Source organism: Rattus norvegicus, chromosome 4 (assembly GCF_021556685.1).
Source record: "Rattus norvegicus strain SHRSP/BbbUtx chromosome 4, alternate assembly SHRSP_T2T, whole genome shotgun sequence".
Taxonomy (NCBI): domain Eukaryota; kingdom Metazoa; phylum Chordata; class Mammalia; order Rodentia; family Muridae; genus Rattus; species Rattus norvegicus.
Window position 1 is genome coordinate 150,650,267 of NC_141537.1, and position 20,507 is coordinate 150,670,773.

The window sequence follows — 20,507 nt, forward strand, 5'->3', positions numbered from 1 at the left end:
GGGGTCAGTTCTCTCCTTCCACTGTGCAGGTCCCAAGGGTCAAACTCAGGTTGTTAAGATTAACCACAATTGGCCTTTCCTACTGAACCATCTCGCCAGCCAAAACTTGAGATGTTTAACCCACCGATTTATCTTAAACATTTGTTGTTTTATAAAGTACTAGAAGGTTTAAAAGAGGTTTGGCCATTGTGAAGAACAGAGGGATCTCTTACCTGAGAATACATAATAAGAAAACAGCATTCTTAAACCTGTTAAAGTAACATGTGGAGCATGTATTCCCTTTATGTGAAAGGCTTCTAGTAGCTGGAATAATTGGCATCTTCGTGAGAGCAGAGGATACAGGGCTCTGCCAGGTGGCTCCAACTGGCCTCAAACTCTTCCTCCTGATCAGCTTCCCCCCACAGAAAACTGAGTAAGTTTCCACACCATGTTTCACCATCGCTAGTTCTTCCTAAAGTTTGCCCAAATGTCACACATGCTGGGTAACGGCTCTGCCTCTGACACCTTCCTGCCCCTTCCGTTGGCATATGCTGATAAAAATCTAATCAGAAAGTCCAAGTTCACATTTCACCTGAGTACCAGGGACATGGGTACCCTTGGGAATGGTGCTCTTTCTGAGCCTCAGTTTCTTCATCTGAGCAATGGACTTAGGGGCTGGGGAAATGCTTCAGAGGGCTAGAGCACTTGCTACACAAGCATAAGGACCTGCATTTGAATCTCAGCGCCTAGGTCCACAGCCAGGCAGGGCTGCACACGCTCTGTAACCCAGCACTGGGGGATGAAGACAGGCATGGCATATCTGGAGAGCTCTTTAGCCAACCAGCTGAGTCAAAATGGCGAGCTTCCAGTTCAATGAGAGACCCTGTTTCTATCACAGTCGGCTCGGTTTCCAGTGAAGTCTTAGCTGTTGTGTGGTATCCTGATGGGAAGTTTTATTTTTCTTTAAAGTTCTGAGTTTATAAGTGCAAATATTTGGTATGGAGGGAAATCTACTCCCTCTACCTTACCTAGCAAATTACCCACACACAGGACAATTATATCATGAAACTCACGATTTTGTATGCTGATCAAAAATAAATAAATATAAGGTAGGGTTCAATCCAGTTAATGTCAAAAGACTCTCAAGAGCTCCTGGGAAAAGCAGAAGCCATCTCCAGACTTAGAGCCTATGACGGCTAACATGAGTTGATTGTCAATAGAACCTAGAACCACCTAAAAGACAAATGTCTGGTGAAAAAAAAAAAAACAAATAAAAAAAAAAACCCATCCCATATAGTGAGCCACACGTCCCCACAGGCTGAGGTCCTGGACTAAATACAAAGGAGAATTCCTGGCTGCAGGTCCAGTGGGCTCACCTTGCACTCCTGCCTCTGCGACTGCCCCATCACAGTGGGCTGTATCCCTTAAACCAAGAACCAAAGTACAGCCTTCCTTTGTTGGGAGCAAATAAAAGGAACTTGTCTTAAGTACTGCCATTTGACTTCTGACTCCATTTTACCTAACCTGACCAACTCTTTCTGTAAGCAATAGTTACCTAAAACATAATGTCTGTTCCTAACAACAGAAAGAACAAATGAATTTAACTGGTTGAGCATAAGAACATGTTCAATGCCAGTTGGCAATGATGGAATACATGGGAAAGTCCCTAACCCCCGAGTTCTGGTTGGTAAACATTATAACTAACTTGGCCCAGATGCTTTCAGGCGTTATGCTTATAAACCCTGCTTCAGCCCCTACTTGGGGATGCCAGCAGAAACAAGGCTCTCGGATCCTTGTCTGATGGTCCTGATTGATCAGCAACTCTGCGTATGTGGTGGGAATAATAAAAGTAATAAATAATAAAAAGTGTTTGTAAGTGTTTCTGCTTGGATAGGAGGGCATCCTAAGACACGGGAGCCCAGGGACCACACAGCTCTGATGTGGGACAGTGTCCCAAGGGAAGGGTCTCCTGAGACACGGGAGTTCAGGAACCACACAGCTCTGAGAGGAAACCTTGTCAGCAGAGGCATTGCAGCTGCCAGGGGAGGGGATCCTCAGCTAAGCCGAGGAGCTCAAGTGCCTCAGCCCTGCTCCTTCTCTCCCCTTCATTGCTTCTTCATGGCTTCTTCTGATGAGAGAGTAACACCAGGCAGAAAACCCCATGAAAGAGATTTAATGGAGGGTTCTGCATGTAGAGGGACAAATCTAGGGATGGCTGCTCTCTGCTCCCAGGAGTGGGTAGCAGGGAATTGGACAAAGGGCAGGGTTATATAGAATTTCTTAGGGGGCAGAGCTTTTCAGAGTAGAGATTTCCAGATTGAAGATTGGTGAGATTTCAGGTCCTGAGCTTGGGAAGCTCAGGGATTGGTGGGTTTTCCTGCTTAGAAGTTAGTGCCTTTTTTTACCCCCTTCCCCGTGCATTGGGCCCATGGGTTACAGTGGGAAGACTTTTCTGGCCTTAGCCGGCTTTGACTGAGGCACCATCTCTATAGAGCTGCTGGGGAGGCTGGAAAGGAGGTGCTGCCACTGTAGACAGCGCTTATGGAACAGCTCCCTGGAGACAGGGATGCACCACTGTGGACAGCTCCTGTGCAGGCTGCAGACTGAGGAGACACGTGGTGCCACCATTTTGACAGGAGCAGCCATTAGTGACAGCTCGTGCAAGGCATCTTACTGCAGCATAGGCTGGGGTGGGAAGGAGGGGCTGACCACCACTTTGTCGGCTTTTGTGTCACGCAGCTTAAGGACTACACTGGTATTTCTCTCCCTAAGTGGGTTTGCCAGGTATTTTGTCACAGCTATGAGGGAAGCAAGTAGTATTAATTGGTGTCTATTTCCTGTGTTAACACAGCCCCAGGCCATGGGGTCTCAGCAGTCCCCAAAAGACCCAAACAGCTGAGGAGTGAGTGTAGCTAGTCAAGAAAGGAATCTCAGTGTGGCCAACACCAAGGACACATCTAGGACCAGAGCTTTGCCTGTGAAGCACTAAGAGCCGTTATAAGTTGGGAACAAACACAGGCTGGCCAAGTGCACACATAAGCAGTCATGGCTAAGGGCCAGGCTGGCCACCATTACTTGAGGAGTGCAGTTTGGGTGTCCTGTGATAAGGTGTTTGGTGTCCTCTGCCATGAGGTGTCTGGTGTCTTGTCAGTCATGTGGTGTTGGGTATGCATTCGTGGGGTGTTGGGTGTCCTGCTTTCAGTTTGTTCTCCCTAGCATTTGAGATCAGCTAGGGAAGGAAAAAACCCAAAGAGAGAACAGGCCGGAGAGGACATGAAGTATGTTAGAGTTTGGGCCCCTCTGTCAGAAGGCAGAGGAAGACAGGTGAAGTTTCAATGGCGCTTCTGATAGACTGAGGGTTTGTTGTTCTAATTGTGAGTTATTATTATTTAATGTATATGGGATTTTGCCTGCATGTGTCTGTCCACCATGTGCCTGGTGGCTGCAGAGGCCGGAAGAAGGTATGGAATCCTCTGGAACTGAAGTTACAGGGGTTGTAAGTTGCCAAGTAGGAGCTGGGGATTGAACCAAGTCCTCTGCAAGAGGAACAGATGCTCTTAATGGCTAGGCGGTCTCCAGCCTCTTTCACCTTTGTTTCCTTTTTGTTTTGTTTGGTCTTCTTGACACTGCAAAGGTTACTGAGCAGGTATTCTACCACTTGCCTGCACCCCCAGCCTTCCCATGAGTCTTCAAGTGCAGACATAAGACATGTATATACCTTCAGAGCCCCCCCCCTCTCTCGTCTACGCTTAACTCCCCCCCCTCTGTTCCCCTCACTCTCTTACATCAAAAACCAAATGTATTCAGTTCAGATTAATTGATAAAAAGTGTTTCCTTTGATCAGTGAGTAATGTTCTTCCACTCTGATTATAGCAGATTCTCAGCTTAAAAACACAACTGTTGGAGAAATTTAGTTGCAATAAATTTTTTTTTTGAAACCCAGGGAAATTTTATTTATTTTTTTCTTAAATTGAGAGTGTGGTAAAGGGGAGACCTAGGGTCTCTTACATGATAGGCAGATGGTTCTCCCACTGAGCTATATACTCTGTGATTTTATTAGTTTTATAAATTTTTATTTACTTTTGTTAATTTTATAATTTTGCTATATTAAGCTTAATGGAAAACCACATACTTTTTAGAAACGAATCGCACTAAGTACAGTTATAAATCTGCAGTACCGTTGAAAGGCCACAAGCCCAAATGTCCTGTCTCAGCGACCCTCCCATGCAGCATTCGCTACAGCCTGCTCACCGGGGCTTGTCCCCAGGCCAGGATGGTCAGTCACATGGAAGCCCCTCTCCTGGATGGCCCTGTAGAGCGTGATGTACTTGGCGGCCAGGCGCGTCCTCGGGATCACGTACTTCTCTGTGAACTCGCTCTTCTCCAGCTGCTCTTGGCCCTCCATGGCCAGGATGCAGTTAATGAAGGCCAGGGCAAAGCTCGAGCAGTTGTGGTGATTCTCTTCATACCTTGAAGAAACAAGGGAGACTCGCCGAGATAAGACAGTCATCACCGATTTCCAGGCTGGCCTTAAACTCCTGACCTCAAATAGTCCTCCCACCTCAGCAGTGGCAGGACACTGGAGGCCACCATGCTGGCCCCTGAGAACATTAAAAGCCGATCAGTGGTTGACCATTAAAGGCAACTCCCATGAACGCAGACAATCTCTGGGGTTCACACGGTAGAAGGAAAGAACCAGCTTTATCAAGTTGTTCTAGGACCTCCACACATGTACTGTGGTGCACACACACATATTCATAGAGGCAAACAAGATAAATGGATATAACGTTATTTTTAAAAGTTTTTTTTTTGGGGGGGGGGGGGTTGGGGATTTAGCTCAGCGGTAGAGCGCTTGCCTAGCGAGTGCAAGGCCCTGGGTTCGGTCCCCAGCTCCGAAAAAAAGAAAAAAAAAGTTTTTTTTTTAATAGAGACCAGGCATGGAGCTCATAGCTTTAATCCCAGAACCAAAGAGGCAGAGGTAGACAGATCTCTGCAGTTCAAGGCCGACAGAGGCTACGTAGTGAGACCCTGTCTCCAGGGAAAAAAATAGTAACAGTGGGAAAAAATGAGAAATTAATTTCAAATCACTAAAATAAACAAAAAATGGCACTTAAATATTTTTACACTGTAAACAATGTTTTTAAATGCCACGCAGAGTGATACAGGCTTTAAGGCCAGCACTCCAGAGGCTGCGACAGGTTGATCTCTAAGAGTTCAAGGTGAGGGGTTGGGGATTTAGCTCAGCGGTAGAGTGCTTGCCTAGAGAGCGCAAGGCCCTGGGTTCAGTCCCCAGCTCTGAAAAAAAGAAAAGGAAAAAAAAAAAAGTTCAAGGTGAGACTTCTCTTCATAGTGAGAAGCTGTGTCAAGAAGTAAAATTATGCCGAGTGATGGTGGCTCCCACCTTTGATCCTAGCACTTGGGAGGCAGAGGCAGGCAGGTCTTTCTTTGTTGGAGGCTAGTCTGGTCTACATAGTAAGTTCTAAGACAGCCAAGGTCATATAGTAAGACTTGTCTCAAAAAGTAAATATGAAATTATGAAATATAATATGGATTTTTCTGTGTATATTTAAAAATCTCATAACTGGGCATAGTGGCAGATTCCTTGTAATCCTAGCACTCTAGAGGTTTAGTCAGGAGCCTGGGCTACACGGTGAGACCTTGTGTTGGAGGATAAAAAGAGCAGTGTCTAGAGAGATGGCTGAGCATTTAAGAACCCTGTCTGACCCTCCAAAGGACCTAGGTTCAGTTCCTAGGACCCACACAGTGGTTTACAACTATCTGTAACTCCATTTCCAGGGGATCCAACACCCTCATCTGGCCTCTTCAGGTACATACACTCAGGCAAAACACTCAGACACATTTAAAATAAAATAACATTTAAAAAAATCTTAAAATCTTAAAAGCACAGCAGTGAAATAGCCAAGCAAGACACAAAACTCCAAAGACACTGTGACTGAGAGAGCAACAGGAGTCATCATTCCATTTGGTAGTGTTTGCTGCCTCTCCCTCCCCCTCCCACCCCCACTCCAATCCCCCCATCCCAGGAAAACTTCCATGGCACAACCCCTGATTGATGTGGCCAAGTAACTGACAATCAGCAGCTTCCGGGAGGAGGGCTTTATTTGGGCTCTGAGGGACCTGTCCAGCCTAGTGTCCTGTGGGAAGGCTGCTGGCAGCAGGAGGCTGCTGCTCACACCTCCAAGGAGCAAAGGGCACAGGTGGCACAGGAAGGAAGGCAGGCTCCAAACCCCAAGGTCCCTCCCAAGAGACTGGCTTCCTCCAACCCAGCCCCACCTGCTCCCAATCTCCTTCCCAGAATAGCATCAGCATCTGGGCAACCAAATATCCAAACAAATGAATCTATGAGAGACATTTTCTAACAATCATGTTTAGCTGTTCTCACGGATTGACAGTCTAGGCACAGACTGTACTGGAAACAGCAGTGACCATGGAGCGATGAAGACGTGTGACACATGGGTGACAGTGGCTTTCAGTCTTTCTAGACACCTACCTATGAGGCAGCCAGGCTGGAGAAGCAGAGAAGTCTTCCAAGTACTTGTCCCACTGGTCCAGCAGTCCAAACATGCTAGGCTGCACTAGAGGAACACTGAGACAACACTCCCAGCCTGCCTCGTCTCGCTGTATGCCGCGTGCACTGTAATTATACACGACCCCTGAAAACCCAAAACATAGTCAGCCACTCTGTGAAAGGTGCTCAGAAAATTACAGAAGCCATAAATCTTGTTGATCTGGGTCACGCTTGTCTGCCACCGTCAGAGTGGCTGTCCATCTAGAGGAGTGGTTCTCAACCTTCCTAATGCTGCCCCTTTAATACAGTTCCTCATGTTGCGGTGATCCCCAACCATTAAATTATTCCATTGCTACTTCAGAACTGTAATTTTGCTACTGTTACAAATCATAATGTAAATACCTGATATGCAGCATATCTGATATGTAACCCCCAAGGTTGTAGACAGGTGGGACCTGGCTGGAGGAAGCCGGTTTCTTGGAATGAGTCTTGGGATTTGGAGCCTGCCTTCCTTCCTGTCCCACCTGTGCCCTTTGCTCCTTGGAGGTATGAGTGTCAGCCTCAGACTTCTGCTGCCAGCAGCCTTCCCACAGGATGCTAGGCTGAAAAGGTCCCTCAGAGCCCAAAGTCTTGACCCTCAATTAAGAATCATGGATCTAGGGTTGGAGAGATGGCTCAGCGGTTAAGAGCACCCGACTGCTCTTCCAGAGGTCATGAGTTCAATTCCCAGCAACCACATGGTGGCTCACAACCATCTGTAAAGAGATCCGATGCCCTCTGTATCTGAAGACAGCTACAGTGTACTTATATATAATAAATAAAATATTTAAAAAAAAATGCTCGGGGTTGGGGATTTAGCTCAGTGGTAGAGCGCTTGCCTAGGAAGCGCAAGGCCCTGGGTTCGGTCCCCAGCTCCAAAAAAAAAAAAAAAAGAATCATGGATCTAGTGAGATTTAGAAGGCTAATGTTGTTGTGTTGTTGTTGTTGTTGTTGTTGTTGTTGTTGTGATAGTGGTGGTGGTAGTCAAACCCAGGGCCTCATGCATGCTTGGAAGTGTCCTTCCACTAACTTGCCCCAGGAGAAGCTCAGTGGCCTCTAAACTAAATCCCACCAACAAAACATGGTGGACAGTCTCCTGCTCTTGACTTCAGTGCTTGGGCTGGGACTGAGGCCAGGCGCAGGCTAGGCACAGGCTCTGACACAGCCACCCCCCAGTCCACCTTTCTAAAGCACAAGACCACAGACCTCAGCACACCCCATTTCATTCCTCAAGCCTGGGGTGCAGGGACCGAGTGTAGTGGGGAGACACTGTGTAGTGGGTTGGGTGTGAGAGTGGAGACTCAGAAGCCGAGGGTCCACATTCTAATTCAAACCCAAGACCTGAGATCTTGGTCGACTCAAGGCATGTGCAGGTTTGTAAGGCTCTTTCTGAAGAAACATTAAGACAGTTCCAGGGGTTAGAGGTGTGGCTTAGTGTAGGTCTGCAGGAGGCCCTGCCTAGGTTCCACCCCAGCACCACTACAAAGTAAGTGTTTTAATCTTCTAAACACATAGACTAAGTAGTGCTAACTTGCCAAGTCACATGACTTGCTTTGGGTTGCAGAAGAAGAAGCAGGGAAGGAAGAATGGTTATGCTGTTACAGTGACCTCATCGTGGCTGGACACCCTCCTCTCCCCTTAATGGTACTGTGGGGTTCTTTACACTGGGGAGACATAGGAAATGCTCACCATGTGTGTTAGTGACTCCCACGTGCAGATCAGACTTCCCATCGTACTCCCTGAAACAGAGAGATATTGTTTGCATTGGGTGTTATTTTGATAAGAAGCTTTGATACATAGCCCAGGCTATCCTGGAACTCAGGATCTTCCTGCCTCAGACCCCAAGACAGCGGCAACTGCAGTCATGTCACCTTGTCCACCAACAAGCACTTCATGAAGCATGGGCGTTTAAAAGAGGAGGGCAGAGGCTTCCCCCTGTAGCCTGTGCTAGACCTTGCCTGCCATCAGCTGTAGGCTGGCTAAAGAGTAGAGCCCAAGTAGAGCTCCCACACCACGTATGGTTGAAGAGCTTCCTACTCCCTCTGGGTGTCCATTCACTGTCCCACCATATGGGATCCTGGAGACATCTCAGAGGTCCCGGCCTTCTTTTTCGTTTGTTTGTTTTGTTTGGGGGGGTTGTTTTGTTTTGAGACATGGTTTCTCAATGAGGCCTCGGCTCGCCTTGAACTCTCTCTGTCAACCAGCTTGGCTTTGAATTCAGGAAGCCTCCTGCTTCTGCCTCCCTAGTGCCAGGATAAAAGGCGTGTGCTATCACCACTCTGCTTGGTTCTCAGCCTTCTTAACCACAGCTCAGTATAACCCATGGCCACTGCACTCCCCGGATTACTGTTTCTTACCATTGCTCTGTTGGTTTGAGGTTTTCCTGGTTTGGATGGGTTAGGTCTGGGATCAAACCCAGGGTCTTATACAAGCTCAGCACATGCTTTCTACCCACACATACCCTTACATGTAGCCCAAGCTGGCCTTGAAGCTATAAGCCAACATCAGTTTTTTTTGTTATCGGACATTAACAAGATAACTGGCTTCGTTGTGACACTTTCTGACATGTATATAACATGCTTTGACATGATTTGTGCACTGTGCTCAGCAGCTCATTCCTAGGAGGGCACAGTCTTGGTGTCAGCTCTCAGCTGGGTAACCCATTCTTCAGTAAAGCAAGCGACCCCAGCTTTACCAGGGCCAACGACTAGGATGACTATGGTTCCTTCTCCCTCAGCCCCAGGGACTGTTCTGAGCTTATGGAGACCCCATGAGCTCAGAGGCTAGACTTGAATGAGCAAGAGGGACTCAGAACGTGTCCGTGCTGAGGGCTGGTTCTGCCCTTCTCTGGGTGCTCCTCCTTCCTCATTCCCCGGCCCCTTCTTAGCCAGCCACCATCCCTCCCAGAACATTTCAGTTTGACAGTTTGCTGGGTGTTAACTCGGCCTGTCGAGTCAGGCTGGTGACATGGAAAGTATGAGGCTCTGCCCTTTATGGCTTACTTCCAGAAGGATCATTCCAGTTTTAGTTTGGCAAGTCTGTGTTTTCTTTAGTTTGTGATACCAGAGAATGAAGTTCAACAAATCTTAATCAACTGGTGAGGATGAGGGGAAAGTACAGAGTGTTGAAAGAGGCCTGGCCACCCCTTCTCCTACAGCCCCTTCACACAGATCATGGGCAGGCCTCCTCTGCAGTTCTCAGCTGTGCCCTTGGCTGGCTGAATGTCAGTGTCTCCCACTGACCAGGCTCCTCTATGTGGTCTGCACGCTGCATAGCCATAAGCAGCAGGGTTAACCAACCCAGCCTCATTCAAGCAGAGCCTAGTGAGACCCTGGGTCACTGCTCATTCCCCTTTTGTCACAGTTCTGTGGAACTCAACAGTCTTGAATATGTGGATGAAAAGGAAGGAGTTGTTTGGAGTCCCAGGGACTAGGACGGCCTTGGATGTCTGCAGCCACCACAGCCTACAACCTGCCCCACACCTCTTTGCTCATTCTGCCTATGTCACTAAGGACCGTGCCCATCAGAATTAGCATTTGCCAGAGAATACACAGATGCCCATTAAAAGGGAAGAAAAGAGAGTGGAGGGCCAGGCTTCACCTTCATCAGGAAGCAACTCCATCACTAATGGCAAACTCTTTCCTGAGGATATTAGTCAAGAGGGGATCCTGTCATTAGCAAGCTAAGGAAACAAGGCCAGCCTGGGCTAGATAGCAAGTTCAAGGCCAGCCTAGGCTAAGTGAACAACAAAAAGTTAACAAAAAGGTGGGTTTTTAAGCAAAAGAGAAATGATGAAAAATGAAGATTTGGATCTACCCAAAGGAATGAGGAGCTCCAGAAAAGATGAATATTTAATTAATATCAAATATATGTTTTATTGAGAGATAACTGTATGAATCTAAAGTTCATAATAACTCACATATATGTAATTTTATCATTCTTAATATTGTACATTTTTAAAATTTGCAAGGACAGGTATTTTGCATATATATTATATATATATATAAATATATATATAATATATATAGTGTGTGTGTGTGTTTGTACGTGCATGCACTATGCATGTGTACTGCCCACAGGGCCCAGAGGAAAGAATGGCTTCCCTAGAACTGGAGTTACAGATGGTTATGAGACACCATGTACACTCTGGGAACTGAACCCGGATCCTCTGGAAGAGCAGTCAGTGCTCTTAACAGCTGAGCTCTCCCTCCAGCCCTAACACTTGACTCTTTTGTTAAGTTTTCACAATTAAGGGCTGGAGAGATGGCTCAGCCGTTAAGAGCACTGACTGCTCTTCCAGAGGTCCTGAGTTCAATTCCCAGCAACCACATGGTGGCTCACAACCACCTGTAATGGGATCCGATGCCCTCTTCTGGTGTGTCTAAGACAGTGACAGTGTACTCACATGCATAAAATAAATAAATAAATCTTTAAAAAAAGTTTTCACAGTTAGCATTAAATTAACTTTGCACATTCAAGGAAAAATATGATTTTTTTACTGGAATTTTATTAACCTGCATGATTTATGACTGGAAGAGGCTCATTTGTTGGCCCATGTCTCTGATCTTAGCACTGAAGAGGCTGAGGCAGGAGGATCACATGTTCAAGACCGCCCTGGTCAACACAGCAGGTTCTAACCAGTCTGTGTTACACAGCAAGAGTCTGTTTCAAGGGAAAAGAAAAGGGCAGTGGGGTTAGGAGTGCAGCTTAGCTCTGAGCACGTTGTCCAGCACGGAGCCTATATGAGACTTTGAGTTCCGCCTCTAGCACTGTATACGGAAGAGGAAATAAAAAGAAAAGGAGGAGGGACTCTTAGCCTTCCTTGCTCATTTAACTCACCTCCATCAAGAATCATGTCTTGTGGATTGTACTTTGCTCTGCACATTGTACCTGCTTGTCACATAAGTTTGAGCTGTCGCTTACATATCTCGTCAATAACATTTGCTGCCTGGCTATTCCCAGTCAGCCATTCAGTGCATCCCTTTCTCCTAAAATCACCTGAGCAGGTGTCTTCATACAGCACGCAGCCTTTCACACACTACCCAGTGAATGTGTGCACAAAACCCAGGCTCTTACCCTAGGCAGGCAAGTCACACGCCCTGGCCTCACACCACCCACTCCGATGGACAAACAGACCTGCAGATGAAGACGTAAGGACAGCAGCCTACACACAGCAACTCCCCACACACTGCACTGACCAGCACACGTCCTTCAGAGAAGGTTTGATGACTGACACGCAACAGAAATGCATGCACGGTTTATCATAACTCAAGCCACTGTACCTAAGGAACGTCCCTCTCGTGGGTTTGAGGAGGAAGGAGCATTTCTCTTGATGACCATTGGAGAATGGATCTGAGATGCTGATAGGTGCGTCCTCTATCCTGGTGGAGCCCACATCCCCCTGGCAAAGAGGGCAGCATTGGGGTACACCGAAAGTGTAGATGGACCTCTCGCAGTGCCTGAATTTAATTAGAGACTTCTCAGCTCCCGAGAAGTGCATACCGTTTGATTGCTGGGCCACCAGAACAGGTTTCTGGAGACTTCCTTTTCCTCATTATACAGCTGGCTAACTCACACTGTCTGAGTAACCTGATCTACAGTGACATCAGCATGCATGGGAGCTAGGTAGATTAACCAGTAACCAGGCCGCACCTGCTAGACTCTTAAAGAGCTAGTTCTTATTGGAGCTGGCTTACCAAGGTTCTCGGTAGGTGCTACACATTTGCAGCTGGGGACAGCCAGCTCTTCATTCTTGAAAGCCTGCTTTCCCTGCAGCCCGTCTCGCCTTCCTTCAGCCTTTCCTTGTGATACTACCATAATTCGTTGTGCCTGCTGGAACACATACATTTTTATAGTGTATTTTCAGCCTGGGGTGGGCTCAGAGTTCATTGGAGGGGAATCAGATAAACAGGGGGGTTTGGTCCCTCTCTCCCCTAGCTGGCAGCAGGTGCCAGGTCACAGAACTCTGAAAGTTGGAAAGTTACAGGCAGCCTGGCTCATGACTCAGTCCTCCATCATAAAGGGGGCAGTCACAAGCCCCCAACTATTCATTAGATTGGGCTTTGTGTCCTGAGCCATTTGGATAGGGAATTTGGAGAAGAGGCAAGTCCCAACATATTGGAAAAGGGGGCAGGGATTTCTGGTGATTAAGAGACTATTTTTTTTTTGGTTCTTTTTTTCGGAGCTGGGGACCGAACCCAGGGCCTTGCGCTTCCTAGGTAAGCGCTCTACCACTGAGCTAAATCCCCAGCCCCAAGACTATTTATTTTATGTGTATGAGTACACTGTAGCTGTCTTCAGACACAGCAGAAGAGGGCCACCATGTGGTTGCTGGGAATTGAACTCAGGACCTCTAGAAAATCAATCTTAACTGCTGAGCCATCTCTCCAGCTTTAGAGGCATACCAAGAGGCAGAGGCAGAGGCAGACAGATCTCTGTGAATTCAAGGCCAGCTCTGGTCTACAGAGCTAGTTCTAGGACAGCCAGGGATACACAGAGAAACCCTATCTTAAACACCCAACCAAAAAAAGAAAAAAACAAAACAAACCACAACTGATTTGTCTGTGTCAAGTCAGCAGGAGGCTGTTTTTTGCCTTTTCTCTATGCTGATGTCCAGTCTGCAGAATGGTTCTTAAGACTGCCTTGTTTTCATGGGTCTTCTGTTTTTCATTTGTCTTATTTCCCACACTGCCTTCCTTCCCCTTTTTTTCCTCAGATAAACAAATGTTATTGTTTCCCTAAAGGTACATTTCCCCAGACATATCCCTCTTACATTGTAACTAAAAACAAAAGCCAAACCAGTGTATATTAGTTAAGAAGAAATAAATCAAAAATCCAGTGCATAGATAGGAGGCTCATCAAGTCCAGCAGTACCAGGTGGCCTCGTCTCTAGAGCAGAGGTTCTCAACCTTCCTGATGCTGCGACCCTTTAATATAATACAGTTCTTCATGTTGTAGTCTCCCCCAAGCATAAAATCATTTCATTCCTACTTCATAACTGTAATTTGCTACTGTTATGAATCATAATCTAGACATCTGATATGCAGATGGCTGAGGCCTCTCTGACAGGACAGGTTGAGTATGGCTGCTTGCTCTGTCAGCCTCAAGTTCCTGAAATACTTCCAGGGGTTTTCGGTCTTGTATTTCTTTTTTTCCCCTGAGCATTTAGAATAGCCAGGATAGTCCTGTGGCAGGCAGAGCTGAGAGACTGAGGAGGGACGCTGTAGGAAACCACAGAGAGGCATAGAATAGCCAGGATAGTCCTGTGGCAGACAGAGCTGTGAGACTGAGGAGGGACGCTGTAGGAAACCACAGAGAGGCATAGAATAGCCAGGATAGTCCTGTGGCAGGCAGAGCTGAGAGACTGAGGAGGGACGCTGTAGGAAACCACAGAGAGGCATAGAATAGCCAGGATAGTCCTGTGGCAGGCAGAGCTGAGAGACTGAGGAGGGACGCTGTAGGAAACCACAGAGAGGCATGGCTCCACACACGGCACCTGGCAGGGGAAAGAAGGGAGCTTATTTTGGAGTTAGCCATCCTTGCTGGGGCTGGGCACCAGCAGTTGTGATCCTGGCTGTGTACTGCGTTCTCGTTAAACCTCACTGACATGTGCCGGTTACAAACGTCCAGTATCTTACTGTCATGGGCACGGCAGGCCTGCCTGACCGCTGTGGGACAGCTCCTTCTCTTGGCCTCAGGAGAGAGCCGGGGACACACCTGAGGAAGGCAGGTTGTCCTTAAAGAAGTCAGGCAGGTTGAAGTCTTCTGTTGTTACTTGAAGCCTCTGTGCAAAGAAAGCCCTGTCTTCTCTGCTTGGAAACTTGACACCCATATGGAAAGTCTGGAGCGTCTCTGTGACAGACACCTCCCTGGGAAAATACTCCAAAGCCTTCTTGCCCCTGTTCTTTCAGCTTTCTCTAGGAGGCCCAATTTTGGGTAGTTGCTTTTTATTTTGGTTTGGTTTCTCCCCAGAAATCTTCATCTTTAGATTTCTGGAAGCCTTTTCTCTTCCATCGTGTAGTGATGTAGCCCTCCTCACCTCCATCCTCTGGAGGTGTAGAGTTCACACAGGAGGGGACCCAATGGTCTTCGGATGCTGTCAGCCGGGCGAGGGCCACTCACAGCAGGCCCAGAGGCCACATGACTTCTCTGACACTTCTCAGACTCCACTGGGATGGATGGGGATGGCACAGCTTGCTTCTGTGGTGGGAGGAGAGGGCCACTATCTAACCACTAACTGGGGTGTAGGGTAAGGAGATGGGTGTGGGCTGAGCCATTCTCCCTCCCACACTGAATAACTCATTTGGACTCAGATTACAGAACTCTCTAGTCAATTATTCATATTTCAGTTTGTGTTTTCCCACAGTCAGAGAGGCTCTTGGGCTTAGGGCTGATGTTTTCTATTTTTATTTTGTCAGAAAAACACACACACACACACACACACACACACACACACACACACACAATTTATTACTTCTAGGCCAGGGTTGGGGACAGTAGCTCAGTGGTAGGGCCCCCGTGTTGTCTGAGACCCTTGTACATCCCTAGCATCAAACCAAAAGAAGAGAAAGAAATATTGTTGACCTCATAAAAAGTGGACTGAGGTAATGTGTCTTAATAAACTTTACTTTTTTTAAAGATTTATTTTGTATGTGGGTACACTGTTGCAGTCTTCAGACACACCAGAAGAGGGCATCAGATCCCATTACGGATGGTTGTAAGCCACCATGTGGTTGCTGGGAATTGAACTCATGACCTTTGGAAGATCAGTGCTCTTAACTGCTGAGCCATCTCTCCAGCCCAATAACCTTTATTTAATGCACCAGTTTTTTTACTTTATTTTTTATTGGTTATTTTATTTATTTACATTTTAAATGTTGTCCCCCTTCCTGGTTTCCCCTCCGCAAGCCCCCATAGCAATTTTTTTAATGATTATTTTATGTATGTGTTCCAACATGATGAATTTATGTACAGCATTCTTATGCAGGTCCCAGAAGAGGTCAGAGGTCATTGACTCCCCTAAAGTTTCAGATTGTTTTGAGCTGCCTGCTGTGGTGGGCTGGGAACTGAACCTCAATCCTCTTGAAAGAATAGTAAGCCCCCCTCATCCCCACCTCTGGTTTTTAAAGACAGGGTTTCTCTATGTGTCCCTGTGTGTCCTACAGCTCTGGGGACCAGACTGGCCTCTTAAACCAACTAGCCTTCTCTTTAATCCTACTCCTGCCCAACCTTTTTTTTTTTTTAAGGCAAGGTCTCAAATAGCCCAAGTTGGCCCAAAATGAGCTTAAACTCTGCCCCCAACCCTAGAATGTTGAGATTACATGTGTGAACTACTATACTGCCCACTTTTTGTGTCAACCTGACACAAGCCAGAGTTACTTGGGAAGAGGGAAAGTGCCCTACCAGGCTGGCCTGGGTGAACCTGCGGTGCATTTTCTTGATTGGTAATCGCTATAGGAGGATCCAGCTCACTGAGGGTGGAGCTACCCCTGGGCTAGCGGTCCTGAGTGTTCTGCGAAAGCAGGCTGGGCAAGCCATGGGGAGCAAGCCCGTTCACAGCACTCCTCCATGGTTGCGGCTTCATTTCCTGCCTCTGGGTTCCTGCCTTGAGTTCCTGGCCTGACTTCCCTCAGTGATGGGCTGTTGCATGGAACCCATGGAAATTAAGTCATTTCCTTCCCAAGGTACTTATAACCATACATGTTTTTATCACATTAATAGAAAAATAACTAAGACAACCACCTTGCACAGTTTCTGCAGTGCTGGCATTTTACCTAGGACTGCATGGGAGAAATCACTTTACCAACTGAGCTATACTCTGGTCCTTTAAAATCAATCTCTCTCTCTCTCTCTCTCTCTCTCTCTCTCTCTCCATATATATATATATATATATATATATACATATATATATACAGATATATATATATATTCATTCCCCAATTTTCTTCTCATCCCATGCCCCTCCCACTGAATCCCTTCTTTTTCTTCCCAACTCCCATACCCACAGTTGGGGTAGAAATCTCGGCTCAAATCCAGACAGAACACAAACACAAAAAGCCAACATGGTTCCACGTGGAAAGGTTTAATGAGAGAAGAAGAGTAGAAGACGAGAGGAATAGAGGCTGGCCTTGAGCACAAGGAGGGAAGGGGGAGGGGAATGGGGAGTTGCCAGGTAACTGTGGGGGTGGAGCTTAGACAGAATACCAACACCCAGTTATTTTGGAGTGAGTGTGTGTGTGTGTGTGTGTGTGTGTGTGTGTGTGTGTGTGTGTGTGTTTTAATTGCCCTCTGAATTTTCATTAACTTTGTTTGCAAGAGCATGGATAGGGGTCATTTACCTGAGCAAGGGCAAATTGCTAGTGGCTGTCTCCCAGGAACTAACTCCTTATAGCTGGCTGTGGAGGAGGTGGGTGTTTATGAGTCCCTCCGCCACCCATGACAGAATGCTGATGAGCCTAGTATTTTTCTTTTTCTTCTTCAGATAGAGTCTCACTGTGTAGTGGCAGATCTGTATTCACTATGTAGATCAGGCTGCCCTCAAACTCATAGAGACCTAGCTGTCTCTGCCTCATGATTTAAAGGATTAAGACTAAAGGCATCGTCTTAGTTAGAGTTTTATTGCTATGAACAGACACCATGACCAATCCAAGTCTTATAAAGGACAATATTTAACTGGGGCTCGCTTACAGGATCAGAGGTTTCAGTCCATTATCATCAAGTCAAGAACATGGCAGCATCCAGCAAGCATGGTTCAGGAGGAGCTAAGAATTCTACATCTTCATCTGAAGACAGCTAGCAGAATACAGACTACCAGGTAGCTAGGGTGAGGGTGTTAGAAGCCCACACCCACAATAACACCCCTACTCCTACAAGTCCACACCTTCTAGTAGGGCCACTCCCTGGACCAAGCATATACAAACCATAAAATTCCACTCCCTGGCCCCCTTAGGCTTGTTCAGACATAGGAGTCTATGGGAGCCATACCTAAACCTAGCATAATGCAGAATGCATTTAGTTCAACTTCAAAAGTTCCCATTGTCGGGGTTGGGGATTTAGCTCAGTGGTAGAGCGCTTGCCTCGCATGCGCAAGGCCCTGGGTTCGGTCCCCAGCTCCGAAAAAAAAAAAGTTCCCATTGTCTATAGCAGTCTCAACAATGTTCAAAGTTCAAAGTCTCTTCTGATATCCAATCTCTTAACTGTAATCCCCAAAGCCAGCTAGGAAACCAGCTGGGCAAACTCCAAACTCATCTCCAAGTCTGATGTCAAAGCGGTCTTCAGATATCTAAGTCCTTTTTCATCTTTGTTGACTGCAACAGACTTCTTTCTCCTGACCTGGTTCCACTCCCTGTTAGCAGCTTTCCTCAGCAGAGAGCCTACAGCTCTGGCATCTCAAACATCTTGGAGTCTCCTTCAATATTACAGCTTCTTGTTTCAATGTCTGGGATCCACACATGATCTTCTGGGCTCCTCCAAAGGGCTAGCATCACTTCTCTATCTCTGCCCTCTGCAGCACTCTAAGCTCAGGTTGATCCACTCCACTGCTGCTGCTGTTCTTGGCAACCATCCCATGGTACTGGCATCTCCAATACGCTGGAGTCTTCCCCTACAACTAGGCTTCAACAATAGCCTCTCACAGACTCTCTTCATGGTGCCATGCCTCAAGTCCTTTGCATGACCCCTTCAATCCAGGGCTGTCAACTGCAACTTGGGCTGCACGTATTCCAATGGCCTTCCATGGCCTCTCACATTGCCAAGCCTCAGCTGTTCTTCATGGCCCCTTCATACTTTCAAAACCAGTACCTCCTGGGTGACTCTTACACACCAAGTTCAGCTGCAGCACGAGGTACTGCCTTGGTTCTCTCTGGAATACAGCTTTGTTGTGCTCTCAGAAAACACATCCCAAGAAGATTTCTCCTCAATGATGCTGGTCCCTTCTTAATCACCACTAATTTCTTAGCTCTAGCTAACCAGCATCAGTTGTCCTAGTAGCCCCTTTTATTCTGAACTCTAAAGCCAGAGCCACGTGGCCAAAGGTGCCAAGTTCTGCTGCTAGTTGTGGTTGGAACATGGCCCCTTGTTCTATTACAATATCACCAGCTTTCTGTTTTCCAATTCCTTCACTGCCTAAGCTTGACTGTCCTGGAACTTGCTCTGTAGACTGACTTTGAATTCAGAGATCTGCATGCCTGTCTCCTAAGCACTGGGATTAAAGGTGTGGGACAGCAAACCTGGGTTTAAGTTTTTCTTTACCCAGGTTTGTTCTAGGCTGGCCTTGAATTCAGAGATCTGCTTGTCTTTGCCTCCTGGGATTAAAGGCTTATACTCCATGCGTGGATCTAAATTTAGCTGGATGGAATCTTGTCACAAGGTCATTATTCCCTTAATTCAATGTAATCTCCTTGAACACAGGATTCAGCTCCATTCCACTTCCTGGTGCCCCTTTAATACTCAAACCATATATTTTATATTTTTCCTTTCTTAGCTTGCTGAGCTTGTTTAAAATGCTCTTCATGACACTTAACTAGAGAACAAAATCTATGATGAGCATTTCTGAGACTTCCTTTGTCAATGCAATTAATCTGAGTTTCTTCACCTTAGCCTCAGGCAGACTGTTTGGACAAGAGCAAGAAGTAGTCACATTCTTCACCAAAATACCAAAAAACAAACAAAACAAACAAATAAAAAAAACAGCCTGTAGGCCACGTATTGAAATTCTTCACTGAAACTTCTTGGGCCAGGTCAGTACAATTCAAATCACTCTGAGTAACAAAGTCTTCCATATTCCTACTAGGATAGTCCATTAAGCCCCATTTAAATCATTCCACTGCTTTCCAAATTCAACATCCAAATCCAAATCCATATTCTTCCAAACAAAAGCATGGTCAGGCCTATCACAGCAATACCCTACTCTTGATATCAACTTCTGTCTTAGGGTTTTACTGACACCATGACCAATCAAGTCTTATAAGAACAACATTTAATTGGGGCTGGCTTACAGGTCCAGAAGTTCAATCCATTATCATCAAGGCAGAAACATGCCAGCAACCAGGCAGGCATGGTGCAGGCAGAACTGAGAGTTCTACATCTTCATCTGAAGGCTTCAACTGTAGCAGAATACTTATTTCTAGGTAGCTAGGGTGAGGGTCTTAAGCCCATGCCCACGGTAACACACTTACTCCAATAAGGCCATGCCTTCTAATAGTGCCATCTCTGAACCAAGCATATACAAACCATCACAGGCATGCACCACCACACTTGGCCATGGGCACAGTCTTGTGTAGATCTTTTGTAGGTAGCCACACTACTGAGCGTTCACAAGTCTAAAGCTATGTAATTTCCAGGAAACATTCTGTGGCATTCCTCCCATCCTCCGGCTTTTACATCCTTTCTACCTCTTCCATGATATTCTCAGAGCCTTGCTTGCAGGGTCAGGGGTTTGACAGGCATGTTCTATTTAAAGCTGAGCACTGAGCAGTCCTTACTCGTTTAGTACAATGTACTGCCTTTATAAAAATGGCAAAAAAAATACCCATAATGTTTCCAGATCAATATGCTGTTAATTTCTACACAATGCTAACTCAACACAATAAACCAGAAGACACTTTTTCAAAGCTAACAATACAACTACAGTTTGCAAAAATCCATATTTTATATATATATGTATATACTGCTTCAGTTCCTGCCTCCAGGTTCCTGCCTTGAGTTATGTATTCACATAAAAAGACCAGTAGGGGGAGAGGCTATTTGGTGTGGATGTGATCAAATACATTGTACATATGTATGAAATTATAAAAAAATAAATAAAAATATTTTTACTAGAGGATGGCTCAGTGGTTAGGAGCACTGGCAGTTTTGTAGGGAACCAGCACCGACATGGTAACTCACAACTGTCTGCAGCCCCAGTTCCAAGTGACCCAACTCCCTCTTCTGGCTTGCACCAGCATTGCACGCACTTGGTGTA

The 20,507-nt window shown here is 46.4% G+C and overlaps 2 protein-coding genes across 4 annotated transcripts in view; one reads left to right on the top strand and one right to left on the bottom strand.

Annotated features, from left to right (window-relative positions):
- Window positions 1–20,507, top strand: part of Mkrn2 (makorin, ring finger protein, 2) — a 41,969-nt gene that overhangs the window by 2,540 nt on the left and 18,922 nt on the right. The window lies entirely within an intron of this gene.
- On the bottom strand, window positions 3,904–12,504 carry Mkrn2os (MKRN2 opposite strand). Of its 3 annotated transcripts, none has more exons than XM_087655416.1 (4): window positions 12,050–12,125; window positions 8,237–8,286; window positions 6,491–6,653; window positions 3,904–4,448 (listed from the first exon to the last, which is right to left on the bottom strand). In XM_087655416.1, the coding sequence occupies exons 1-4, from the start codon at window positions 12,100–12,102 to the stop codon at window positions 4,190–4,192; spliced, it is 525 nt and encodes a 174-aa protein (XP_087511542.1). In that variant the 5' UTR covers window positions 12,103–12,125; the 3' UTR covers window positions 3,904–4,189.

Excerpts from the sequence above, each read along its gene's own strand:
- Mkrn2os (XM_087655416.1), bottom strand. The coding sequence starts at position 12,102 with ATGAGGAAAAGGAAGTCTCCAGAAACCTGTTCTGGTGGCCCAGCAATC. Across the intron at positions 6,654-8,236 it reads GGGAGTCACTAACACACATG|GGGTCGTGTATAATTACAGT; the intron begins GTGAGCATTTCC and ends TTGGGTTTTCAG. Across the intron at positions 4,449-6,490 it reads CCAGCCTGGCTGCCTCATAG|GTATGAAGAGAATCACCACA; the intron begins GTAGGTGTCTAG and ends TGTTTCTTCAAG.